Source organism: Vulpes lagopus, chromosome 10, assembly GCF_018345385.1.
Source record: "Vulpes lagopus strain Blue_001 chromosome 10, ASM1834538v1, whole genome shotgun sequence".
Lineage (NCBI taxonomy): Eukaryota > Metazoa > Chordata > Mammalia > Carnivora > Canidae > Vulpes > Vulpes lagopus.
The window spans coordinates 9,636,939-9,664,617 of record NC_054833.1 but is presented as its reverse complement, the minus strand read 5'-3'; the positions used below and the strand labels follow the sequence as shown (position 1 = coordinate 9,664,617).

At 42.1% G+C, this 27,679-nt stretch overlaps 2 protein-coding genes and 1 pseudogene across 4 annotated transcripts in view; 1 reads left to right on the top strand and 2 right to left on the bottom strand.

Annotated features, from left to right (window-relative positions):
- Window positions 1–630: 630 nt before the first annotated feature.
- Window positions 631–7,704, bottom strand: LOC121500934 (annotated as a pseudogene).
- A 1,038-nt stretch (window positions 7,705–8,742) lies between these two features.
- Window positions 8,743–18,879, top strand: FAM8A1 (family with sequence similarity 8 member A1). Its single transcript, XM_041771752.1, has 5 exons — window positions 8,743–9,500; window positions 11,437–11,557; window positions 13,126–13,249; window positions 13,761–13,900; window positions 15,338–18,879. The coding sequence occupies exons 1-5, from the start codon at window positions 8,864–8,866 to the stop codon at window positions 15,480–15,482; spliced, it is 1,167 nt and encodes a 388-aa protein (XP_041627686.1). The 5' UTR covers window positions 8,743–8,863; the 3' UTR covers window positions 15,483–18,879.
- Window positions 18,880–21,512: 2,633 nt separating this feature from the next.
- The window catches only part of NUP153 (nucleoporin 153), a 70,780-nt gene continuing 64,613 nt past the window's right edge, over window positions 21,513–27,679 (bottom strand). For all 3 annotated transcript variants that reach the window (XM_041771310.1, XM_041771309.1, XM_041771311.1), the window contains exons 21-22: window positions 23,271–23,439; window positions 21,513–22,898 (exon numbers count right to left, since the gene is read on the bottom strand). In XM_041771310.1, coding sequence (XP_041627244.1) covers window positions 22,814–22,898; window positions 23,271–23,439 — 254 coding nt within the window. In that variant the 3' untranslated portion in view covers window positions 21,513–22,813. The remainder of the gene's footprint in view (window positions 22,899–23,270; window positions 23,440–27,679) is intronic.

The following is a 27,679-nucleotide window of genomic DNA, read 5'->3' as shown; positions in this document are numbered from 1 at the left end:
GAGTGTCTACCTTTGGCTCAGGTCATGATCCTGGGGTGTTTGGATCAAGTCCCGCATTGGGGTCCCCGTGAGAAGCCTGCTTCTTCCTCTACCTGTGTCCCTGCCTCTCTCTCATGAATAAGTAAATAAATAATCTTTAAAAAGAACACTCAAAGAGTAGAAGAAAAACGGCATACTCTGCCCCACATCGGGCACCCCATCCTGTTCCCTGGAAGCAAGCTCACTGGTGTGCAGGGTGTGCACTGCATGACCCTAGCAAGTGTATTCACAGCATGAATATTATCTATTTTCTTGCTGGTGGCATGTTTTTTTTGTTTTTGCTTTTACAAAATCAGAATATTACATTATCTTCCTGACAGGTGTATGTGTCTTGAAAAAGGGAAGCCTCCATTTAATTTCCATGAAGGTGACCCTGAGTATTTTAAATTCTTTCAGCTGTTTCATCTGACATTTGCCTCCATATTTCTAAATAATATGCTAACTTCAATTTCTTTATATCTCACCTTTACATGTCATGTCATTTAGGTGTCTGTTGACTCTTCATAAAGGAGATCAGTGTTTCACTACCTTATGCCTTCTCCTACCTCTTTTATTTCCCATCCTCTCAAAGTAACACATTACAATTTTGGCTAAAACAATAGTATTGATATTATTACGACTCTTGGAAATACTATTCAATAATGAGCCAAGTTGCAATTATGACTGTGTTTCCTTTCCTTTCTTGGGTTGGTTTTTTTGTTTGTTTTTTTCCCCTGGTATTTTTAAAAACTGTTTATTTTCCATCACCTCGTGTCCATTTCCTGCTTAAAAGTCTGTGGAACGGCCTGAGACTACTCAGTCGTTATTCCTCCCCATTTGGTAGTATGGGCAGAAGAAGCCACAAACCAGTCTTGCCTGGCAAGCTGAGTGCTCCAGGCTATGGTAGGGAACAGCTGGGTAGGCACAGAGGGCCCCTGCTCACCTGCAGACCAGCCTCTGACCTTAGACACAGTGGCAGTACACTTGGGACTTGCAGCAATCAACTTAGGCTGGAGTTCCTCCCTGGCCACAGCCTTTTCAACAGCAGCGTGATTTTCAGGCTCTTCTCAATCTCTTTAGGATCTCTGTAGAAGGAGAGATTGGACATGATCTCCCATGGGAGTCTACAGGAGATGTTGCCATGTATGCCAGAACTTCTAGAGCCAACATCCACCACATCAGACCCGCCGAGGAAGTTCATTGTTGCAAGGGATGGTGATATCCACACGGAGCAGAGGAGAGTCTGTGTTTCATGCAGCAATGTAGACAGGTTATCAGAAGATGTTTCTCTGAGAGGCTGGTGGTCAGCTCTGGGGTCAGTATCCATTAGGAGTGGCTCCCGGAACTAGTTGGTGAGGATCCCAGGAGTGAAGTGGCCAGCAACAAGTGGCTCTAGTGGCAGCAGCACACTTCAGCCCAGCTCGCTGGCCAGGATTCCTAGAGGATGTGACATGACATCAGCCGGGTTTTCAATGGAAACAATAGCATGAGCTGCCAGCAGAAGCTTCTCGTAGCTTCTCTTCAGATTTATGATGTAGACATCATTTTTCCTTCTATAGATGTACAGTTCCTTTGGAAATCAAGATTGAGGCCATCTAAATTGTACTGCCACAAGGAATCTGAGGATATCTCCTCCTTTTGTAGGACAGTAAGGGCTCCAGACATTGCAAAAGTTTCTCTTTAAGTTAAGACAGCAACTCAAAACAACACCATATGGACCTTTCTGGGTAGCAAGGAAAGGCTTACTTTTCCTGGTACTGAGGATGGCCTTTCTTTTTAAAATGTTTGGTTTTGGGAAGCCTGGGTGGCTCAGCAGTTGAGCATCTGCCTTCAGCTCAGGTTGTGATCCCAGGGTCCTGAGATCGAGTCCCGCTGCCCATGTCTCAGCCTCTTTCTCTGTGTCACTCATGAATAAATAAAAATCTTTAAAATGTTTGGTTTTATACCTAAGTTTTTTCAAAAAATTGTCAAATGTTCATCAATATATTCTCTACAACTCTAATATATTAATAGATTTCACTTCTGTCTTGGAAAGCTCTTTTCCTAATCTTGTACTCTTATTTTGATCTATTGGTAGGTTTGGGGCCGAGTGATAAGCTGGCAAACCAAACTTTTTGTTCTTGGACCCACCAATGGCAACACATAGGCTTTCTCTGGGACTAACTAATTTCTTAAAAGAAGACTACTCCGGTATCTCACTTGGGAATTTCAAGAACAGGTCTGGCGGGGAAGAATTGGGTATGAAGAGTCACTGATAAAGACTTTTACTTAATCTTCTTCCTGTCAGCACTGTACTTCACTTCCACTTTCCAAAGCATCCGTCCCAAGCCTCTCCTCCTTAGGTCAGGACCTTCTATCTTGCAAAACTACATCCACCTGTAGGTTATACCTTTATTCCTTTATTTCCTTTCAATAGGTGTTCTGGAAAAGAGATGAGTACACGGGGTCAATCACTGTGCTCCTCAAGACAATTCTTCTCAATCTCATTTAACTTGAGAATTAAACAGACTCATGCAAGGATCTAATCTTCTTAAGCCATTTCTTTTTCACATTGCTCTCCTTTTCTCTGAGTTCCATTTCCTTTCTGCTGAAGTATATCCTTCAGAGTTTGGGTGTGAATGAAAAAAATTCTATTTGTCAATTTCTTTAACAGTTTGATGGTATATTAGAAGGTGAGCATCCTTGTAATCACTTTCCAAATCAAGAAACAGAATTTTGTCAGCCACCCCAGAAGCCTGTGAGCTCTATCCCAAACATGAGCCCCTCCCTCCCCCAAAAGTAATCACTATCTTGACTTTGATCACTTTTCTTGTATTTCCTTAAGTGTATCCCTAGACAGTATAATTTAGTCTTGCTCTTTTCTTTAATTTGGTGCCTTTTAAATCTCCATTAATCTAATGGTTCTCCCTATTCCTTTCTTTTCCCTACAATGTCTATTGAAGAACTCAGTAGTTTGATTTGTACAGTTCCTCAGTCTGGATTTTGCAAACTGCACAGTAGTGGTGTATTTCAACATGCTTTTTTGTCTTTTATTTCATACAAATTGATAGTTAGATCCCAGACACCTGATGAGACTCTAGTTCAATCCTTTAGATAAGATTATACATTATTATGAATTTATGTGTAATGTGTTGCAGTTCATTCTAATTATTACTCTTACCAAAACTCAAATTATCTGATCTTTGGCCAATGGGAGTCTCTGAAGTTGGCTTCTGGGTCCACTGGACATAACCCTAGAAGGCTTTAAAATTCCTTTGCTCTCTAGTTTTAAATTTTTATTTATTTATTTATTTTTTATTTATGATAGTCACACACACACACACACACAGAGAGAGAGAGAGGCAGAGACATAGGCAGAGGGAGAAGCAGGCTCCATGCAGGGAGCCTGACGTGGGACTCAATCCCAGGACTCCAGGATCATGCCCTGGGCCAAAAAAGGCAGGTGCTAAGCCGCTGTGCCACCCAGGGATCCCCTGCTCTCTAGTTCTAACAAGATATACCATGCTCATTTTATGCATTTCCCACCCCAGATCTAGAATCATCCATCCTTTCAAGAAGCCCTTGTTTCTTTAAGTGGGACATCGTATTTCATGACCACAGTCCAGGTAATAAGGATGATGACCGCTCCTGAAAAGAACCAGAAAACCAGACAGATAGATAAAAGTTCATACTAATGATAATTACTCATTTTATAATATTATACACACATCCTCAAGATACTAAAATTACCATCATTATACTTTAAAAGGTTTTGCCCACATTCTCCCCATACTCCCAGTTTTATAGTAATTTTGTATCAGTATTACAGAATACAAATCCATCTCAAATTATACTCTTTTAACCCTGTATTAGATGTCTGTTTATGGACTCTCAGCTCCAAATCTTTGCTTGCTCTGCAATAATGGGGCTGAACTCTAAATACTTCTTCCATGTCAGTTGGTCAAATGTTAGGCCTTGTTAGTAGAGGGCACTGGAGGGCCACTGGGGGATGAAGAGGCTTCCGTTTCTGGTTTTCATGTGCTCACCTCCTTGGGTTCCTGCAGACTGCATGGTTCATTTTAGTACTGCCCAGTGGCCAACAACACACAGCAACTTCCCAGACTGTTTTCCCCACCACACCCTCCCTTGGATGGCTTGAGTGGTGTGCTGCTGGCAAAGCACCTTCCTATAAGTGATTTCTCTGGATACTCTGAGGTGAATTCTGAGATAGGGCGCCTGAGAAAAGCTATCCTGTGGTTAGCTTCCTCAAACACTCCAGAGAGAGGATTTCTAACAAGTCCAACTGTGGCCACACTTACGTAAGCTTCAGTGTCCAGCAATGAGGGACAGTTGTGTCTTCTCCAGCAAGGTCCAGCCCCAGGGTGGGGGATAGGGGTGGGGGTGAGGAGCTCTTCCTTGGTCACTCAATTTCAGTCTTGGGAGCTGTGGCTGCTCCCCAGATCTACTGCTCCTACATGGTAGTTCTCTTTGCCTCTTACTCACCAACTTCACTCCAATTCCATTAATAATGCTTTATAGCAAACGTTCTCCCTTCAAATTACTCAGTGGTTTGTCACTTGACTGCACCCTGATGGAAATACATCCTCATTTCGTCTTAGTGCTAGACATAATTAAAGATTTCATGCTAACCACTGCCCTTCTGTCATTGCCTGTTTTTGATTGCTGAGCTTCACTCTCTAGATTCCTCAGGAAGAACTCAAGTGAGTAACGTTCTCTGAGGTCTTCCATCTTGATAACAAATTAGCCTGTTTCTATACTTAAAAGTCAGTTTTGCTGGATACAAAATTGTTGGTTCTCATTTTCTTTCTTTGAATATTTTAAATGCTTCACCATTTTCTTCTCAAGTGAAGTGTTAAGGCTGAAGTCCTATGACAATCCAGTTTTCTCTCATAAATGAAGGTCTAAATGATCAAAATGTAGTCTAGTAGTTTTTACTAAAATACAACTTGTTATTCATTGTTTTCACAGTATGCTCTTTCAATATGAGGTTTTAAAAATATATGGCAATATAGATATGAATATATATTATGGTAACATGTGAATATATATAAATATAAAAACATATTTGTATTTCAGGAAAAGTTTAAATTATCATGTGTTGTATTTGTTCTGTTAACTGGCTTTGGTGTTCTTTATCTGGGCTTCTGTACCCATACCTTGGATCTTCTTTGCCAATCTTCAATGCCTACCATTTCTGTAAAGTCATTTCTTTCTCTAAACTATTTTGATTTTTAAAACTTCATTTTCAAATTCTAGTTCTCTTCAGACACTGTTGTGTTTGTTTACTCCTGTGTTCCTTCTAGTTTAGTATTCTTTTCAGATACCATTTCTTAAAAAATTTTTAACTCTTTCCCAAATTCTATCACTTAATTTCTGAGCTCTTATTTTGCTCTTTCATTTCTTACATCATTTTCTTAACATCTTTACAATTTTGATCTCATTTTTTTGGCATTGACACTGCACATGTTTTGCATTTGTTTGACCTCATCCTCTTATATTTTGGGGTTTGTGGTGATGTGTGTCATTACTTCCGCTGTTTCTTGCATTCTTGGTTTCATCATCTAGTCTGTTTCTATGTAGGGATCCATGGAGATTCAAAACTCATATACTACCATCTTTCCAGAATCCATTTATATTCTTGAGTCATAAATACTTCTCTTTCTACATCCCTGAGGCTTCTATTCTTAGCTGAGTGTGATGGAAAGGGGCTAGGGTTGATCAGTATGTTATTTGGATTGGCAGTAGTGCATTACATCACATCTTCATTCTTTTTTTTTTTTTTAAGATTTTATTTATTTATTCATGACAGACACAGAGAGAGAGAGAGAGAGAGGCAGAGACACAGGCAGAGGGAGAAGCAGGCTCCATGCAGGGAGCCTGACATGGGACTCGATCCTGGGTCTCCAGGATCACACCCCGGGCTGAAGGTGGTGCCAAACCACTGGGCCACCAGGGCTACCCACACATCTTCATTCTTGAGTGATTATTTACCTGGTTATAACATTTTGGGTTGTCGGTAATTTTGCCTCAGTACTACATATATTCATTCTACACTCTTCAGCACCTACTTTTTACTTTCGAAAACTTGGCTTCCAGTGTAAATGTCATTTCTTTGTCAGTAGTTTATGTTTTGATTTCTATTAAGATCGTTAAACTTTTCTCTTTGCTTAAATTCATCATCATGTATGTTATTTTCTCAAGACTCGATGTTATTTCAATCTAAAGCATAGTCTTTCTTCAATTCTAGAAAATTTGGGGCCATCATTCTGTTGAATTTGATCTCTCTTCTCTCTTTTGGGATGCCTATTATATGACCCACTGAATGTTCTTATATTATGTACAACCCCGGAACTTGATATACAAAGGGAAAATTTTTTTTTTGTTCAAGCCAGTTAGAATTTTGTTGTTGCTGTTGTTGTTGTTTTAAATCACTGAAACAGGGGATCCCGGGGTGGCGCAGCGGTTTAGCGCCTGCCTTTGGCCCAGGGCGCGATCCTGGAGACCAGGGATCGAATCCCACGTCGGGCTCCCGGTTAATGGAGCCTGCTTCTCCCTCTGCCTCTTTCTCTCTCTCTCTCTCTGTGTGACTATCATAAATAATAAAAAAATAAATAAAAATAAAAAAATCACTGAAACATTCTTACTTTCCTCAAAGGCCAAGTCAGAAAATAAACCAGAAAGGAAGGCAGCCCAGGTGGCTCAGTGGTTTAGCGCCACCCTCAGGCCAGGGTGTGATCCTGGAGATCCAGGATGGAGAGTGGAACCTGCTTCTGTCTCTGTCCCTCTGTCTGTGTCTCTCACTAATAAACAAACAAAATCTTAAAAAATAAAAAAAAAAGAAAGAAAACAAAAAGAAACCAAAAAAAGAGGTGATTTCTTAAGCAATCATCTGTAACTAGATATTCTTGAAACCTAAACTATTCCTGAACTTTTTAGTTATGTAAGTCAATAAATTCACTTACTTTTCTCTCTCTTAAATCAGTTAGAGGGACACCTGGGTGGCTCAGTGGTTGAGCCTCTGCCTTCGGCCCAGGGCCTGATCCTGGAGTCCCGCATCTGGCTCCCTGCAGGGAGCCTGCTTCTCCCTCTGCCTGTGTCTCTGCTTTTCTCTCTCTCTCTCTGTGTGTGTTTCATGAATAAATAAATAAAATCTTTAAAAAAAAATCAGAATTGTTTTTCCAACAATAGCAACCAAGAGTCCTAATTACTATAAATGTATAATATGTGGGTGGCCCTGCGCCAGGTGCTACCTAATGGATGTTATTCAAAACAAAGTCTATGCCTCTAATACTTATACGATATTTCACACTCATTCCCTATCATCTTCCTTTCTTCCTGCTTCTCCTGCCCCCGCCACTCCCATCCCCCAAAACTTGGATTGCTTATTTGCTTAAATGTTACAACTTCCTCACCGTTTTTAAAACCAAATTTGTTAAGGGTAACCTTGCTAGCTAGACATCACCACGATCCTTCCCTTATTTTGGATTCTTACTATACTGTCTTAAATTGGTCTTCAAGTGCTTCATGAAATGTCCTTCCCCTTTAATCATATGAGCTACTGAACCTAAGGGCAAAAGTCACACCTTTTACTATTCTATTTCCCAGAGCAAAGTCAAGAATGACTCTTGGGGCACCTGGGTGACTCAGTGGTTGAGCATCTGCCTTCGGCTCAGGTTGTCATCCCGGGGTCCTGGGTTCGAGTCCCGCATCCAGCTCCCTGCAGGGAGCCTGCTTCTCCCTCTGCCTGTGTCTCCGCCTCTCTCTGGGTGAGTCCTTCATGAATAAATAAATAAAATCTTAAAAAAGAAAAAAAGACTGACATCAATGATAACACGCGCAACCACAGTAAGTGGCCCCTGGAGGTCTTCAGTAGGATGGCACGGGGATACAAAAACATACTCCTATCGCTCAATCAGCTTTATGAGATAGGGAAGTCTATTAAGATATAAACATAAAAGGTGCCCTCTATAGTTCGGAGGAAGGGGAAATCATGTCTGGGCCGGAGCATTCAAAGAAAGCTCCAAAGCCCTGGGACGCGAACAGGTTTCGCCTTAGCAGAAAATTTAAGGAGCCGGCACCCAAGGGTGGGACGAGGGCCTGCGGGAGCGCAGTAGTGCCGGAGTCTACCGCGGTGGGAGTCAGCAGCTCCAGGGCGAGGACACAGCCTGGCTTCCATTCAATCCCCTAGGATCCCTCTTCCCTGCTTCTGACCCTGGAAAGCCCTGCGGCTGAGCCACACTCTCGGGACGTCTGTGTGGCTCAGCGTCCTTTGGTCGTGCATTTCTTACCCTTTTAAAGGGGACAGGTGTCGAGTCTCTAGGGCCGAGGACTCATTAGCCGGGACGAATGCAGGCGGACAAAGCTTGCTGAAAAGCCACAAGCCCTGTGCCTGGAGACCCAGCCCGTCGCGGCTCGGCAACAGAAACCCGGGGCCCCGCACCTCTCGGACCTCGTCTTCCCGCTCCGCGGCTTCCCCGGCGGCGGCCTGCGTGCACCTGCCAGGGGGCGAGGTGGGGGCAGGCGGGGCCTCACGCTCCATCGGGACCGCGGCAGGAGGCGCGGCGGGGAGCGAGGACCCAAACCGCGAGGAGCGGGCGGCTCCGGGACCCCGCCCCGCCCCGCCCCCCGCCCCGCCCCCTCCCTCCACCTCCGCCCCCCGCCGCTTCCTCCCGCGCTCCGCCCCGCCCCCGGCCCGCGACGCCGGGGAGAGGCGGGGTTTCCGCTTCCGGTGGCGGATTGTTGACGCCTGCGGCTGCTGCGGTGGCGACCCGGCCGTTGGGGAGGAGCTAGCGGGGGAGGGAGGCCGCGCAGTGACAGGGCCGCCGAGGGGGCCGCTGAGGCGACGATGGCAGAGGGGCCGGAGGAAGCGCGAGGCCGCCCTCCCGGGCAGGACGGCGCCGGGGACCCCGAGCCCGTCCGCTCCCCGGGAGGCCCTCCCGCCGCCGCCGCCGCCGCCGCCGCCCCACGCCCCCCGGCCGGGCCGCAGGCCGAACCCCAGGCCGAACCCCAGGCCCCGGGCCTCGCGCCCGCCGCGGCCGCCGCTGAGGAGTCGGAGCCGCCGCGGCCGCCGGGGAAGCCCGGGGCGGGGCTGCAGGAGCCGGCGGGCCGCGAGGCGCCGCGGGAGAGGCCGGCGCGGCTGAGCGCCCGCGAGTACTCCCGGCAGGTGCACGAGTGGCTGTGGCAGTCGTACTGCGGCTACCTCACCTGGCACAGCGGCCTCGCCGCCTTCCCCGCCTACTGCAGCCCCCAGCCGCCCCCGGCCGGACACGCCCCGGCCTACTACAGCCCCTTCTACTTCCTGGGCGCCGCGGCCGCCGGGCCCGACCCGGGGGCGGCCCCCGGCCTCCCCGCCGCCGCCGCCGCCGTCGCGGGCCTGGGCGCCCGGGCTGCGCACGGGCAGGGGGCGGTCCGGGCCGCGCCAGCGACCAGGGTGGGCTCCGGCGCCGCCTCGCGAAGCCCGAGCGACCCCGGGCGGCAGGCAGGTGAGGAAGGGGCCCCGACGCGGGGGCGGGGCGGGGCGGAGGGGGGCAGAGCCGGGCAGAGCGGCGGGCTCGTGGCGGCCGTACCCGCCGCCGCCGCCGCCGCCGCCGCCCCTCGGGTGGGCGCTGCTCTGCATTTGCGGCCCAGGCCTTAAGTTCCGGAGGGTGCAGCCGGGCGGCGCGGCTGCTTTTTCCTCTAGACCTGGTCCTCCGGGCCGACCCCCTTAGTCCTGGGACGAGTCGTTTCCACGTGTAAAGGAAACCTTTGCTCGTGGAGCTGCCCTCTTGATCCCCCTGCTGCAGAGAGAGGGGGAGAGGGCGAGATCCACAGCTTGATTGTCCCATGGCAAAGCCGCCTTGACAGCTGGCAGGGGGCGGAGGCGGCGCAGGGGGCGCAGGGGCGCCGGTAGTGCTGGGAATCGTCCAGACGCAGCTTTGTGGTACGGGATAGGATGTATGATGAGGTGTGGTGCTGTCTACAATAGAGAATTGATGCGGATGGGGACACGCCAGCTCGACACCAGGGACGATGAAACGACGCATGTAAAAGGAGGTTTTCATGACCACACATGGAGTTATGTTCCCTAACTGAATGTTCTTTGTGTATTTGCCTGTTGACTTCTGTAGGGAATTAAGAGTCACACTTTTTTGGTTTATTATTTAGACTTGTTTGTTTGTTTGTTTACTTTATTCAGCCACAGATACAGGAGACAAGAATTGTCTCTCCTGGGCGGCCCCGGGTGGCTCAGCGGTTCAGCGCCGCCTGCAACCCGGGGCGGGATCCTGGAGATCCGGGACGGGTCGGGCTCCCTGCGTGGAGCCTGCTTCTCACTCGGCTTCTCTCTCTCTCTGTCTCTCTCTGCCTCTCATGAATAAGTGAATAAATAAATCTTTAATTTTTTTTTAATAAGTGCTCCTGAATTTGGTCCATTCAGAACTTAAGATGTCAGATGGGTAATCATTGAATTTATTGCATACAAAAGTAAGACAAGGGATCTCTGGATGGCTCAGCGATTTAGCACCGCCTGCAACCCAGGGTATGACCCTGGAGATCAGGGATCGGTCCTGTGTCGGGTTCCCTACAGGGAGACTGCTTCTCCCTCTGCCTCTCTCTCTCTCTCTCTCTCTCTGTCTCTCTCTGTCTCTCTGTGTCTCTCATGAATAAGTGAATAAGTAAATCTTTAAAAAAATTTTTTAAAAATTAGTGCTCCTGAAAAAAAAAAAAATTAGTGCTCCTGAATTTGGCCCCATTCAGAACTTAAGATGTCAGATGGGTAATCATTGAATTTATTACATACAAAAGTAAGACAAGGGATCCCTGGATGGCTCAGTGGTTTAGCGCCGCCTGCAGCCCAGGGCATGACCCTGGAGACCAGGGATCCAGTCCGCCTTGGGCTCCCTGCAGGGAGCCTGCTTCTCCCTCTGCCTGTGTCTCTGCCTCTGTGTGTATGTGTCTCATGAATAAATAAATAAAATCTTAAAAAAAAAAAAAAAGTAAGACAATGAATGAAGGTCTGATGAAGAACACAGGTATTTACTTTGTCCTAGTAACTGTCTATACTTAACCTTGGTTTTTCCTTTAAAAAAAAAAAGTTTAATTTTGTATCATAGGCTGTGGTCACCAGGATTCTCTTTTGAGTCACTCGTGAAATGCTTTGAGTGCCTTAAGTAATGTAATATCTTTGAAATCATTTTTTTTTAATCTTAAGGGGCTGAAAGCAAACTTTATTCAGTAAAGTGTGGAGCAGTGTTGCTGTATTTAAATGACATGTACTATCGATGGAGTCAATACCAATAATTGTTGCAAGATTTTAACTTTCTTTTTACTAGCAAGTTATACCTTGACTTTGTGTTTTCCATTTATTACCTAGCTTGGGTTCCAAGGTCTATGTGAAATGAGTAATTTTTCCTAACTTTTTTTTTTTTTTTTAATTTACAGGCAGAGAGTACATTATTCCTTCCTTGGCCCACAGATTTATGGCAGAGATGGTGGATTTCTTTATTCTCTTCTTTATAAAAGCAACCATTGTCTTAAGCATTATGCACCTCAGTGGAATAAAGTAAGTTAAGGCTTTTTGCAGAAAGGTTTTAATGTCTACAGTATAGAGATCTTATTTTCTGAAGTTCTGTTCATTTCTGCAAATGACTGTATGGATAATCAGGGTGCCAGTGTCATGATTTCTCCTATAGGGAGCTCCTGTAAGGAACTGTCATATTTTTTTCTTGGTTTTAAGAAATAACTACAAAAAAGAGAAAAGCACTTTAATAAATTCTGAAAGATCTGTGGAAATCTCACCTGTCAAAAGTAGGTAAATGTGTTTTTTTGATTCAACTATTAGGCCAGGCATTAGTTTCCTGCTTACTGTCCTATTCAGAGTAAAGACAAAAAAATAAAGAGCTTTGGGTAGATGAACTGATGATAATCAGATGGCATTCCCAAATGGGATTGATTATACTATCAAGCAAGTCCCAAGTGAACTGCAAAGTGAGCCATTTATTTAAGTAATCCTTTTAATATAAATAATTAGATAGCAATTATCACTTGCTAAGCATTATCTATATGTTAAGTACTGAGCTCACTTCATATGGATTCTTTAATCTTACCACCAGTATGAGATGTAGAGGTTAATACTTCCTTTTTATAGATTGAAGTTTGGGTTTATAAGAAGTTGAGCCCAGAATTTATAATTACAAAGGTAGTGTCAGTTTCAAGATACAAACCCTTGTGAAATTTCAGGACCCTTGCCAGCAACCCGAGTGTTACTGTGATTCCTCCCTCTCTCTCCCTTTCTGTCCCACCCCCTGTGCAGCCAACCAGGTACCAGCTCCTTTCTTTCAGGCTCCTGAATAGCCTTTAACTCAGACTGTTTACCCTTTACTGTTTCATCATCACTACTTCTCCCTTGTCCAGTGATTGTCATCTCTTCTCAGGATCATAGCAGAAGTCTTCTTACTGGCATCTCAGTCTCCTGTCTCCTGTTCTATCTCAGTCCAGTCTGATATAAAAATCAAAGAGATCATAAATTCTGACTCTGCCCCTCTCCCACCTTAAAACTCTTCGGTAATTTCTTAGTGCCATCAGGATAAAGTCTTGTCTTCCTATCGTTTAACAGATGCTCTTATTTCTTAATCACTTTGACCTTCTACTTAATATTTGGGCCATGCCACATGGCTTACAGCTTCCATCACAGCCTCTTCCCAAGGCTTCCTCTCTTGCTAGAGAGTCTCTTCCCCTGAAACTTCCCCCTTCTTAGTCTGGCTACCTTCTCTTCATCCTCCACATCTCAGCTCAGATGTCATTTCTGGGAAGCCTTCATTCACTAAGTCACATGTACCTGGTATGTGTTTCCCCACTATCGGGTGGTTCTCTATCATCACCCTCATCCCACTTTATTATTACTTATTTGTTGTGCTTTGTCTAGTAGGTAAGAGTCTCCATGAAAGCAGAAATCAGATGGAGTCTCCAGGGCTAGTAAATGAATGTTTTGTGAAACTAAATGGGTGGAAACCTAAAGATCAGTTTAGAATTAATTAAAGTTTGTGACTTACACTAGTGGAAAAAATGTCAATGCAATTGCTCTGGTAAAGAAAATAATTCTTTATAACTCACAACTATTGTTTTGTGTAGGGATATCTCTAAGTTTGCTATGCATTATATAATAGAAGAAATAGATGAAGACACATCAATGGAAGATTTGCAGAAAATGATGATTGTGGCTCTTATATACAGATTGTTAGTTTGTTTCTATGAGGTAAGCTACGGACTCAGCAGATATTCACATTTAACAATCTACTTTTAGATTATCAGCCCAACACAAAAAATAATAGGAATTTATAATTATTCATGTTTTTGTCAAATGTCTATTTTTAAATTTTTTTTCCAAATGTTTTTTAACATAGTATTCTTCAAGTTAAAAAATAAACTTTTCTGAGTATAGACATTTTACAATTTCTTTGTAACATATTTCAGTCTTGTGGTCCAAAAACATACTTCTAAGTTGGTTGTGGAACTTGAAATGTATTTTTCCACAGAAACAGCTTGCTAAAAAAAAAGTGGGTCACAGAGAAATATTACAATAGATGTCTTGTGGTCTTGAGGGTGTAAGAGACCTGCAGAAATGCGTTACAGCGTTAATCTCCGAGTACTCTATGAGATTCTTTCAACTTGAAAATGTTAAAACGTGAATATGGCAAAAAACTAACCTTTAAAGTTGGTAGAGTTGAGCTAGTAAATTATTTTTAAATTATCCTTTTTTTCCTTAGATAATTTGCATTTGGGGAGCAGGTGGAGCTACCCCAGGGAAGTTCCTGCTAGGGCTTCGAGTTGTGACGTGTGATACATCAGTGCTTATTGCACCAAGTCGGGTTTTAGTGATTCCTTCCTCAAATGTTAGCATTACGACGTAAGTTTTTTTCGTAGCTTTCCTGTGTACTTATGAAAATAATAAATTTTAACTGTAGAATTCAATATTATAAGTTATGTCATTTGAAACGGTATTTTTAGGATGCTGGTATTCTTTTTCTTCGTGGCATGTAATAGATAGACTTAACTTTGTTACGTTCAAAACTGAAAAATTGGAGTTTTTCAGTTGTTATATAATTGTAGACCCCTCTTCAGTATACAATGTCAAGATAATCATTTTATGAAATAAAAGTCACAGTAAGAGGGTTTGGGTGGTGATGCTGTCTATATCAGTCTCCATACCTAGTTTGATTATTCTCTAAATCTGTGGTTATAGGGCCAGTTACTAATCTGCCTTGAGCCTCCAGCCTCCATTTGGTAATAATACTGGTCATTATCCCATCCTGAATGGGCAGGAAGAGTTTGGACCGATACATATGCATCCACCCAGCTCTTGGTCTTAAGTGATACGATAGAGCTTGTAATACTGGCAGTACTCATGGCTAGCTGTTGCTGTCTGGCTCTGTGGGGGAGGTACAAATAGTGATAATGGGAGTTGTAGAGACTCAAGTAGGCGGCAGTCAGTTGAGCAAAACAAGATACTGGCTGGAATTGCTGCCAGAATGATTCAGAGCTGGGTTGTTATATAAAGAAATATGAGAGACTCTGGAAGCCTTGATTTTGTCGATATCCTCAAAACTTCTTACAGTTTTGTGATTATTATAATCCTGGTTGCTACTTTTAATGAGAGTCAATAATGGCTGTTTATTGAGCACCTCTTATGTAACAGGCATTGTTTAAAACGCTGAATATGTGTTAACTAATAAGATTGGTGCCATTATCCCTTTTTTACAGATGTAGAGCACAAGTGAATGGTAGAAAATGGATATGAAACCAACTAGCCTGCATTCTGAGCCACAGGGCTTTCCTTATAGCCTTTTAGTGTACGGAGAGGCAGAAATCTAACACTGGCAGGATGATTCTCCCTTCTGAGCCATGGCTAGAGGTTTTTTAAAGCTTTCTTTAATCATAGCATCCCACAAAGAAAGAATACACAGTAATTTGAATTGTTAGAGCTTCACAGAAGGTAGAAAAAGGGGACTGCAGTAAGCACATCAATGTAGAAGGTACCAAACACACAAGTGACTATACAAAAGGTAAATGAAGGGAAGAGTTATTCTTATAGCAAAATATCAGAGAAAATACTGTAAACCTTTAGTTCACATTCTAAGACATATTCATGATGAAGGCTTTAAAACAGCCCAGGTGGTTTTATCAGAATATTAATGCTACTTGAAAATCACTCAGCTATCGAAGGTGAAAACCCCCTCAGTACTTTGTATGTTTTAAATATCTTACTTTGGACTTGATAGGATACAGTTAATCTCTAAGTGGTTGGTATATAATTTACCTGATATTTTTTGCCTTAATTTTTTAGGTCTACTATACGAGCTTTGATCAAGAATTTTTCTATTGCTTCTTTTTTCCCTGCTTTCATCACACTGCTGTTTTTTCAGCATAATCGAACAGCCTATGACATTGTAGCAGGAACCATTGTGGTAAAGAGAAACGGGGTCAGATGATGCCCCAAACAACCCTGAATTCCATACTGCCTGGAATAACAACAAGACTACATTATGTGTCAAGGCCATCAGTGTCCCTGGTTACACTAACTGATGATTTAGAGATTAAAGCAGGCGCTTCAGTGTGATGCAGGTGACTGCTCTGAAAGTATTGATTTTACTTGAATGCCAAAGAACTTTTCCAGAAGAAAAGCCTGTTAAATTCAAGTGTTAAAAATTTTTAGATCAAAAAGGAGGCAAGTGGTTTTATAATCAACAATGGACAATATATACTTTCTTAAGATCTAAGGCTTTAGAATTTGCTGAAAGCATTTTCAGCTGTTATATCTGCAGATGAAACTTTAAAAAAATTTATTTTGGTTTATCCCAAAATGATGGAGAAAGTCCACTTGTGTTTTGTAAACACATTAACTCATCTTATAGTTAACACTTCTTGGGGAAATTGTCTTTCCTTTTGGGGAGAGGGAGGGAGGACACAAATTTGGTAATCCACTTGTCTCCCATCCTAGGAGGAAGTGTTAGCTGCAAGAGAAAGGGGCAGATGAAGCAGGCAGTTCCCTCCCCCTGGAGTTCTCAAATCCCTACTGCAGTGTACTGTGGGAATGACGCTATTTTACAAGTATTGTTACTGTTTGAACATGTATTTGGGGGCAAGTTTTGCATGATGATGAAAAAGTATTAAGTCCTATTTGCTATATTATTACTGAATATTTTTAAAGAAAAGGTAAGTTAGTGATTGCTTGGGGAGGGGAGGGGCACCTAAATTTTCACCATAAATTTAAGTTGAAATTCATGTGCAAGTGTTTTTAGTCCCCTGAATCAAACTATAAGTATGTGGGGGGAAAGGTCTTCATCAAATTGTTGCATATTTACTGTAAAACAATAATCCCAGTACGTGTGCAGCATGAAGAAAGTGTTAGTGCTGTTCAGTGTCTTGAATGTACCTTCTATTTGTACACCAGGTAGTCACATACTAGTTACTTTTTATATTTTATATAGTTCCATGACTTTTAAAACATCAAGGAGTTAAATAATCTTAGTATTTTATGACAAAATATTAGTAGCCTCTGAAATATTAGTTTTCCCATTATGAACTGTTCTCTCTAAAACAAGGACAAGTACCATTTCCAGACATTTTTCTAAGTTTTCTGGGCCAAAAAGCTTGTTTGGGGCTTGGGGCCTGCCAGAGATGATGTTTTGAGGGAAATGTTAAGTAACACTCTGTGTATTGCTATTTTAATTTATTCTACTGAAGCAAAGCTTAAGGTTTTAAATGTGTGTGCATGCTCTTGTTAAGTGGCCCAGTTAGCGGTATTGAGATGTACCTGAAAAAGTTTTCTTCCTTAGGCAATTTTTCCAGCCCTGACAGTTTTCAAAAAACAAAAACAAACAAAACACTAAACTGTCTTGGACACTTCATAATTAGATTGCTTTATTTTTTATTTATTTATTTTTTTTAGATTGCTTTAAAGATCAATCTGGACTTTATTTTTGGTCTTTGTAGCAAATGCAAGACATGTCGATCACTATCAATTTTTATAGTTTTTCTTTGACTTTAAAGACTGTGAAAATAATCACATTTGATGTCCATAGAAACCTTAACAGTGTCCTAATACCCTTTTATTATAGAATTTCATAAACCATGTCTTTCAAAATAATTTTATATTAAATCCAACATCACAAAGTTAAGTGTGTCAAAGTACTTAACAGATCATTCACTTATAGCCCCTGGGAAGACATATGAAACTTATATGGCCCTTCACAGTAGACAGACCCATTAGGAAATGTTACATAAACTTACCACCCATTAGCATGTACATTAGTATTAGAGGATACATGATTTTTGCCACTGATGGGGGGAGTTCAAATTGAAATGTCCTTCGGCCATATTGCTCTGAAATATATATTTAATTTAGAATTTCCTCCCAAGTAATTGGAAGGTTCACCATCTAGGCCATTTTTATTTATATAGCCAAGCAAAAACAAGTAAGTAGCCCAGTTTAATTTCTTAAAATATTGCACATTTGCTATATAGGAGTTATTCAGAATCATATTTATATGTAGGTTCATTTAGATCCATCTTAGGATTCAAGTTATATAGTCCTATAAAATAAATATTACTACTTTGCCTTTACATAAAAATGCAAGTGTGTTTGTATTTTGAATCCAGCACTTAGGAAAAGAGATTTTGATTCCCAAATCATTGTGGGGGTGGGGGGGTGATGACAAAAACAATGGGAAAGAAGAGAGAGTCGCTTTTTTCCTCTTAGGGTTGTGGGGTGGAGCCTCTCCTCTTTTCAAAAACACTTTTCCATTTAGTATATTTCATTTATAGAAATGCTGATTTCTGTGTCAAAGTGTAATTCTCATGCTGAAGCTCTAGCCCAAAAAGGCAAAAAGCAAGTTGTTTTTATAGCACAAACATTATCCATCGCTTCTACAAATTAAGAAACAAGGGAACAAAGATTAGAAGTCAAGCCAAGTAAGAACATGGTTTCAGGGAACGTGCCCTAAATAAAACCACAGAACAGGCAGTTAACTCAGGTGCCTAGAAAGTCTCGGTACCCATTACTAGAAACAGCCAGCCAGAGCGGCTAGTGCACCTTGAGAAAAGTAAAGTCTGCGTGCTCACGTTCCTGCCGGGCTTAGGGAAGTAGGCGAGGATGGCAAGCCTTGCTGTTGAGACCAGTCCAGGACTACACAAACAAAGCCAGCATGTTTTTGGATGATAACCCTTTAAAATGTTGCCCAACTGACAGTGTCCACTGGTTCAGAGGTCACTTCTTTCCACCTAAATGTTTACCTTGCAGTTTTACCCAAATACTTAGATTTGGAAAAAAAAAAAAAACACATTTGAGGACTCCTTTACCTAAATTATAAAACTAAGTCTTTAGTGTTCATTGTTTCAAATGAGAAGTAAAAGTTGTTGTAACTGCTTTAAGTGACTTGTGGGAGTGTTTTACTTATGCATAAGTATTTCCAGCAAAAGGAAGGTAGAAAGGAGTTGAAGCTATTTGCTACTTGGGAGTAGAAGGCTTTTTGAGAGAGATAGGGGTATTAAGTACTTTCATTCCACACTTAGCCCTATTAACAGGCTTTTGTTTCTTTTGAAGAATATGCCCAAATAACAGCAGTATTCCAGAAATCTGACAAGGATCATTTGTTACTTGCCACTTCCCATGTCCTATACCAAAGGCCAAAATCTACAGTATGTGCTTGCCTGGGTGAAGTTCTTCATTCCAAACCATGTTGTATTTCCTTTGCAGTTCATTATAATAGGGCTTGACCCACAAAAAGTATCTGATGGCCTGCCTATAAATAAAATTCAGCATTCTATTTTTAATAATTTGTATGCCACCAGTTTGTATTCTTTGTCTCAATAAATACTTGAACACTAGTGCTTTTGTTTTTTGACTGTTAATTTGATATTTGCACTAGAACCTCCTGCTTAAGGAAAACCCTTAGTTCCAAATACAATTTTCTAAGATTTCCTGCCTTCAGGAGAATGGCAGTCAACTAGAGTGCTTTCAGAAATGGAGGTCTACCAAAAAAAAAGATTTTATTTATTCATGAGAGACACAGGCAGAGGGAGAAGAGGGCTCCCCGCAGGGAGCCCCATGTGGGACTTGATCCCAGGACCCCTGAGCCAAGGCAGACGCTCAACCACTGAGCCACCAGGCACCATTTTTGGGGTATATTCTTTAAGCAAGTCAGTCATTTGAAAGTTACTCGTAGATGATGATGCTTAATGTTAAACTAATCGTGTCTTTAGTAGTGGTTAGCCATCCCAACTATTATGCAAGATACTAAGGACCCACGTTACACACGGGGAACCAGAAGTTCAAAGTCTCCACTGGCAAATGCCTGGGCTGGGCAGTTTAAACCTAGTTCTGATCTTATGAGCATTTCCTGTTGTAACACAGCTAGAGGAGGAGGAGGACAGAATACAAAACCGGTTCCTCAAGAAGAACACAGGTAGGGGACGCCTGGGTGGCTCCGTGGTTGCCTTTGGCTCAGGTCCTCTCGAGGAACCTGCATCTCCCTCTGCCTGTGTCTCCGCCTCTCTGTATGTTGCTCATGAATGAATAAATAAAATCTTAAAAAAAAAAAAGAAAACCACAGGTAGTAAATTTAAATGTGGCTAAACAACGGCCTGGCCTGTGTTCTGTGGACAGTAGTATGGTGTTCTGAGTCCTGCACATTCTGGAACTACAGTGGGCTTCCAAGGTAGGCTGGGAAGCGCTGCCCCGTAGTACTAGTAAATTCAGCTGGCTGGGTCACTACACCCGCCCGATACACCCAATTTCTCTATTCTACTGGACCAAACATCAGTTTCCACTGAAGGCACAGGCTAACCTTTGTAAAATTTTCATGGACTTTCAAACTTATAAATAGGCCCAGGAAACAAAGTCATGGGGATGAAAGGCACAGCATAGGAAACAGGAATTCTTAGTAACATATAGTGACTGCCGGTGACCACACTTCTGGTGAGGAGCACGGGTAATGTATAGAATTGTTGAATCACTCTGTACACTTGAAACTAATACAACATGGTGTGTCCTCAATACTTGAATAATAAAAATTTCAAAAAACCATGTAATTACAATATTATTCGAAATTAAAGCATTGGACTACTCTACAGCCTGGTTACAAACTTAAAATTAGTCCAGCGCTTTAATTTCAAATAAAATCCTAATTACATGAACAGTTTCAGGAGAGAATTTATACTAATAAAAGGCTAGCTTGAAGACATTTCTTGAATTCTTTAAATTCTACTTTCTCTTAATAGAGAAATCCTAAATTAATGCACCAAATCCTAAATTACTTGCAACAACCCAGCACCTAAAGTCGCACGCCCGGACCTCACGAGTTCAGTCTTCCGGCCTGGGAAGTGGGCTTACTTGCTTCCACGACACTGCCCCGTCTTCCCTGGACCTCCCTCAACTTTCCCTTGTGTGTGGAGCGCATGACCTGGGCCCACCCAAGACCGGATCACAGCTCGGAGCGGCCCATCGGGGACTCTGCAGCCGGAGCCCGTCCAGGGAGGAGAGCCCTCTGCTGGGCCTGAGCGGGGAGGGACAGGTTTGCAGCTGGAGCTGCTCCCGGGAATGTCTACAGCTACCACGTGCAGCCTGAGGAGGACGGCAGTGGGGATGGGACATTCAAGTCCCCAGTCCCAGAGATGATTGCAGCTTGGGGGCCAGAAGACTTTTTAAGCGACCTTAAGCAGGATAGTCATTTTAAAGAATAAATAGTTCTAGCACATTTTTTTTTTCTCTAGCACATTTCTTACGAAAATCTTAGCCAGTGTAGAAAGCCTACCATTCCCATTCATGTGGGCCCAGAGAATGGCAAATAATGAACCTGTTAGGTATTAACATCTCAGCATTAAGACCAGATTTCTGGTATTCATTTGCCCCAAATAGGCCCATGTCAAATGTGTATTATTTACTTAAAGTGAGGAATATAGAATGTCCCCCCAAACTAGCATCTGCTGATGGCCTAAGATTTTTTATTTTAAAGATTTCACTTGAGAGCGCATGAGCAGCAGGGAGGGGAAGAAGCAGACTCTCCAATGAGCAGGGAGCCCAAAGACGGGCTCCATCCCAGGACCCTGGGATCATGACCTGAGCCGAAGGCAGACACTTCACCGACTGAGCGCCCCCAACCCCCAGGCAACCAGCCTAAAGTGTTTTCAATACAGAAAAATATCTTTTCAAAATTGGAAACGCAAAACATTTTGTAAACATTTTAAAGTTCTGAATTTGGACTTCACCAGAAGTTCAGCAAAATAAAAGACTGCACAAAATAATCTGTGTGCTCAAACTGAGTATAAAATTAGCAAATGCCATCCCAACAGGTCTTTTTTTTTGGACAACAGACGAAATAGTTAAAAATAATTTTTTTTGGTGAAATAATCCAAAAGCCACACAAAAGGACCATGAAGTTTTTGTAGGCTGCTTTGGGCCTGTAGATTCGATCAATAAACACTATCTAGTCACCTCTCAAGGAAGATACGATACAAAGAGAAATGGTTACTTGTGTTTATTTTCAATTTTTAAAAAGGTATGTCAATTTATATGCAAAGTAGGCGTGATTCCTAGCACCAGACAAAAAGCAGGGTACCTTCTATATGTTTTACGTTCAGACACTTCCCCCTTCACTTAGGAGTTGTCCAAATCAGTTAAATGTATTCTTTGGAATTTCTGACCATGGCGAACCTTTACAAAAAAGGTTCCCTTCCATTAACACTGGTACCTTCATTATAAGTTAACACTAGAACAAAAAATATTTCATAATTTTTTATTGATGGCATTTATCCCATGGTTTAACATGTTAATTATACTGTAATAAACATGGCTTTAATATTAAACTTTTCCTTATTATCCAAAGTCACCACAGTCCATTTCAGTAAATATAAAAATATATGCTTAATACTTTGTACAATACTGGTTTTTGGTCCAAACAAAACTGGATCAGAAAAGCCAATAAATTCACTTTAAGAATCCCCAATTTTTTTTTAAAGATTTCCAAATGGATTTAGGCAACTTTGAATAATGGGATTTACATAATAAAATCTGAGACAAGACTAAACAAAGAACAAACAAATTTTCTAACACAAAATTAAAATTTCAAGTTCACAGATTTATGTTATGCCAAAAAAGTACAGAAACAAAATTGTATTTACACAAGTTTCATAATAAAATAATGAAAAAGGCAAGACAGGTGATAGGAGAATGAAAATATAGAAATAGCATATAATTATTAAATGGAGAACGCACTAGATCTAATAAGTCCTTAGCATGGACCATTCTTTAATCAGGCTTCCTCTATCAGAAAATTTTAGTGCACAATACACCCAACTCACTCACTTCACACATACACCAGCACAAACTCAGCATAGAAATCATTCACTTCCACATTCTCTAATCTATACAGAATTCCTCCGATATAATTACAATTGCGGTGCGTTCCACAAACGCACATCAACGCACAGAGTGGTGCAGACACAGAGGTTCTATCTATACACAGCCATCCGCGGAGCGGGCTCGGTCCCTGGGTTCAGCCAGCCTATGCCAATCAGGGAAGAATGTGCTGGATTCTATTTTTGCTGAAGAATCAGTCACCCATCTAGCTATTATTTTTTTTTTTAAAGGGGAATGGGAGAGGTAAGGGCAGGGCTTCTGTAAAGAAAAAGGAGGAAAGTCCCCAACATAAAGAAGTCCTCAGGCAGATCTGACTTCAGATAACCCCGCGCACAGTACGGGCCAGGATCTGAGAAGCAGGGCACCAGCCGTTGCGGAAGTGTGGTGTGTGACACACCGCGACCTTTATTTCCTGCGCCTAACAGCAGTCTTTATCTTGCGACCAGAAACTGAAGTTCCAGAAGAGGAGAACATATTTTTCCCATTTGACCTGTGAAAAATAGAGTGTATTATGTGACAAGGTACTCAGGGGAGACTTGAGAACCATCACCATCCTACATGCGGCCGGGACCAGGGGTGCACAGGGAGGGGAAGCACTGGTAAAGGAAACACATTTTCTGTCACTGTGCGCGCGCGCGCGCACACACACACACACACACTCGCACGTACACACCTGCTGCTGCACCACAGCTACGACCCTCCATGACTGTAATACGGCCAAGTGATCATACTGGAGAACATCCATGGAGTTTTACCTCAACTATACCATACTCCTTGGTGATTTCAGAAACAAAACACACACACGCAGGTACGTGCACACACCCCACCGTGTTAAATTCTCCACATCATATGATTGTCTTACCCCATTGTGAATGCTGGCGAGGACTGGCTGAACGGGAAGCCTCCAGAGCCAGAAGGCTGCGCCGAGGCCGCAGGTGTGCTGGGATTTGCACCAAATGTGAACACTCCTGATGGATTGTTGTTCGTGAAGTTGAAGTTAGTGGTGCTGCTGCCAAACTGGAAAACTGAACCTAGGATAATTAAAACAGAAAAACTTCATTAAGGTCAAAATGACAGTTTTTCTAGAAAGGACTCTGACCTTTACATACAAAAACATGGGAAAGATTAAGCTTTCTTAGAATCATTTAATATGGGACACCTGGGTGACTCAGCGGTTTAGAGCCACCTTCAGCCCAGGGCCTGATCCTGGAGATCTGAGATTGAGTCCCACATCAGGCTCCCTGCATGGAGCCTGCTTCTCCCTCTGCCTGTGTCTGTGTCTCTGCCTCCTCTCTCTCTCTCTCTCTCTCCCTCCCTCTCTCTCTCTCTCTCATGAAAAAATAAAGTCTTTAAAAAAATTTTTTTTAAAAGAATCATTTAATATAAAGAAAATTAAAATGAAGTGTTTTCGCCACTGACACACAGAACATACTTAAACAGCCCTGGGCAAGTGATGCAACTTAACCATGACCAAGGAGAAAAGGGTAGGATGGACTTCCGGTTCAAGATACAGAATCAACACACACACTTAGCGCTAACTTCTTCAAAAATTACATTAAAATAATAGTAAAGGGATGTTTACAAAGATGGAGGAGAGAGAAGACAACACCAACAAAACGTAGACACTGGAAGGCTGCCAAATCCAAGTACTAAGCTAGTGGCACAGATGAAATCGACACTAAACATCTCCAAAGGTTTGGGTGCCAGGGGCCACTGGAAGTGAGAATGAAAGTGTGACTACAAAAAAAGAAAAAAAAGAAAAAAAAGAAAAAAAAGAAAAAAGAAAAAGAATTGGATATCTGTGTACGAGGCAGGTACGCAGATCAATCCCTCCCCCAAACCAAACAAGATGATAATTCTCCTCTACCCCCACAGAATAGAACATCAGTCTCCAGAGAGGTCTCTGGACTAGGGGAGGACATATGAAGGCAGAGACAGCCTATCAAAAATAGAAGGATTAAAAATAAGTTGCTGTACTGGGAACAGAGAGCTGCAGCCTTCCTCTCTGACTTAGGTCCTAGAATCCGGACAATCAGGAACATACATACCCTCCAAGCAGGAGGCTGGCAATAACCTCTGGAGAATCTGCCCATCTAGAAGGGAAAACCCAGGGACACTAACATCCAGGTCTTCTCAAGTAAGCAGGCCCGTCACATAAACTTACAGGGAGATTAAACACCTATGAGCATATCCGTGCACAAAGAACATCACGTTGTATTTAGGTGTCCTACATTCATAAAAGTATGAGTTGAATGGGAAAAGGTATTTGCAAATCATAAGAGCTGATACCCAAATATAAAAAACTTCTACAACTTGATAGTCAAAGAAACCAAAAACCCTGATTTAAAAATAGACAAAGGACTTGAACAGACATTTCTCCAAAGATGACACAAACAACTGGGATGCCTGGGTGGCTCAGCGGCTGAGTGTCTCTGCCTTTGGCTCAGGATGTGATCCCGGTCCTGGGATCCAGTCCCACATCAGGCTCCCTGCGAGGAGCCTGCTTCTCCCTCTGCCTAGGTCTCTGCCTCTTTCTGTCTCTCTCATAAATAAATTAAAATCTTAAAAAAAAAAAATTAAACGACACCAACAGATACATAAAAAGATGCTCAACATCACTTATCATCAGAGACATACAAATCAGAACCACACTGAGACACCACCTCACACGTGTTAGAAGGGCTATCATCAAAAAGATAAGAGGCAACAGTTGTAGGTGAAAAAAAGGAACTGTCATGTACTGCTGGTGGGAATGTGAACCGGTGCAGCCACTATGGAAACAGTATGGAGGTGCCTCAAAAAAATTAAAAATAGAGCTACTCTATGACCCAGCAATCCTCATTCTGGGTATTTATCCAAAAGATTTGAAATCAGGATCTCGAAGAGATATTTGGACTCTTGTGTTCACTGCAGCATTATTTACAACAGACACAACCCTAAACCTCTACTGACAGATGAAGAGATGAAAACAATACATAGTACATACAATGGAATACCATTCAGCTTTTTAAAAAAACAAAGAAAAGCTTACAATATGAAAAAACATAAATGAATCTGGAGGACATTAGGCTAAGTGAAATAAGCCAGTCACAGAAGGACAAGTACTATAGGATTTCTCTTCCATGAGCAATCTAAAATAGCCAAACCACAAAAGCAGAGAGAAGAGGGGCTGCTGGTGTGTGTGTATGCGTGCATGCATCAACAGAGAGATGCTCTTCAATGGGTGTGAAGTTTCAGTTACACAAGCCATCAGCATACAGCAGGGTGCCTACAGGTAACACTACTGCACACTTCATTTGCCGAAAGGATGGATCTCATGTTTTTTTTTTTTTTAAATTGTAGTAAAAATAATTAGCAACTATGATTAGATAGCCATGAAGCACCAGACATTCGAGGAAAGTATTTCACAAGAAACATCAAGACCCAAACAATAATAAAGAAAAGCAATTTGGAGAAAACGGACTGAACAATAGGAAAAAACTCCCATACTTCATCATTTATATCCTCAAGAGATCAACAGGTTTAACAATTCTGAAACAAGAACAGAAAGATATAAAAGGGACACATCCACAGAACAAAAAAGACCATCTGAAATTAAAAAGTAATACTAGCAAAAGTAATATCTTGATCAAATGGGGAGTAAAAGTGGAAGAAATCTTCCCAGAAAGGACAAAAAAGGGAAAAAAGAACAAAAGTTAAAGAGGCACAAAAATCTTCAAAGAAGTAATTCAAGAATGTTCACAAAAGGACAGACTAAATTCCTTATACAATCAATGGATAAAAATGGATCCCAACCAAGGAACATCCTCCTTGCCTCAGAACACTGGAGGCAAAAGAAAAGATTCTAATGAGATTCTAGAAAGAAGAAATGGGTCCCAAAGCAAAGGTCAAGAAAGACTTCCAGAGCAACTCTAATAAGAGAGCCAGAAAATCCACCACGGAGAAATGCTTTCAAAACTATGAAAATTATTTCTAATCTAAATCTGTATTCAATCAAAATCTTACCAAACACAGGGATGGAATAAAGATACTTCCAGAAATATATGGTCTCAAAATTTTCTCCCGAGGGCTTAAGAAATCACTGGAAGATCTGCTCTATCAAAACAAAGGGATAAGAACAAGACACTGACATCACCCAGGAAAGAGAAGCAGCAATCTCCAAGAATGGTAAGAAGAGATACCAAGACCACAGTTAAGTAGCAGGCCTAGAAAGCCTGCTGGAAGGAAGAGGTTAGAAGAGTCTGTGAACGGCACCTGGGTTAAGCATCCATCTTCAGCTCAGGTCATGATCTCAGGGTCTAGAATCGAGCCCCCCAGTCAGGCTCCCTGCTCAGTGGGGAGTCTGATTCTCCCTCTCCCTCTGTGTGTGTGTGCCCTTTTTCTCTCACTTGCTCTCTTGCTCATTCTCAAATAGAATCTTAAAAACAAAAAGATTCTGTGAAAAATTTCCTTCAAATACTAAATAACAAGCAGCCAATGTATTTGAAAATAAAAAGAAACAACCTACCTGAATGAGGGAAGAATTATAAAGTTAGAACTAATGAAAGTACAAAGAAATTAAAACAGAGAGGAATCACTGGCGCCAGAGAAAACAAAATTTTGTATAGAAAAGAAAAGCACACTGTACCATACAGCGTCTGCATACTCAAAACACTAATCTAACCACACAGGGATCAACCTCGGAGGAGTGAGCTGTCATCTGTGTGAAAGAAAGCTACATTCCCCAATTCCACATGCTGAGGAGCAATAAATCCTGATTAAAATGGTGAACATATACCTCAAGAGAAAGTACCAATACCCAGAATACATAAAACATTCCTGCACATCAGTGAGCAAAAGCAAAACTGAACCCCCAAAAAATGGCTAAAAAAATCCTTATAGAAACAATTCACAAAAAATGAAATCCAGCAGAATCCAAATCTGAGAATCCTCACACAACGCAGTACGATGTAAATGGGTATAATCCATCAGGACAAGCTTGCGTTATTTTCTGCAGTACTGGATATGTATGCACACCTTTTAATCTGGCAGTCCCTCTCTTGGGTATATACCCTAGAAAAATATGCCCCAAGACACATACCCAAGAATGAGCAGAGGTACATTTCCTAAAAGGTAAAAACAACTCAAACACATTTGTGAACAGTATATGGATAAATTGTGCTATGTTCATAAACAGATTTACTCTAACACAGTGAAGGAGAACAAACTATATGTAATAACACGGATGAACTTTACAAGTAAGAGTGAAAGATGCAAGAAATCAAGAGACTT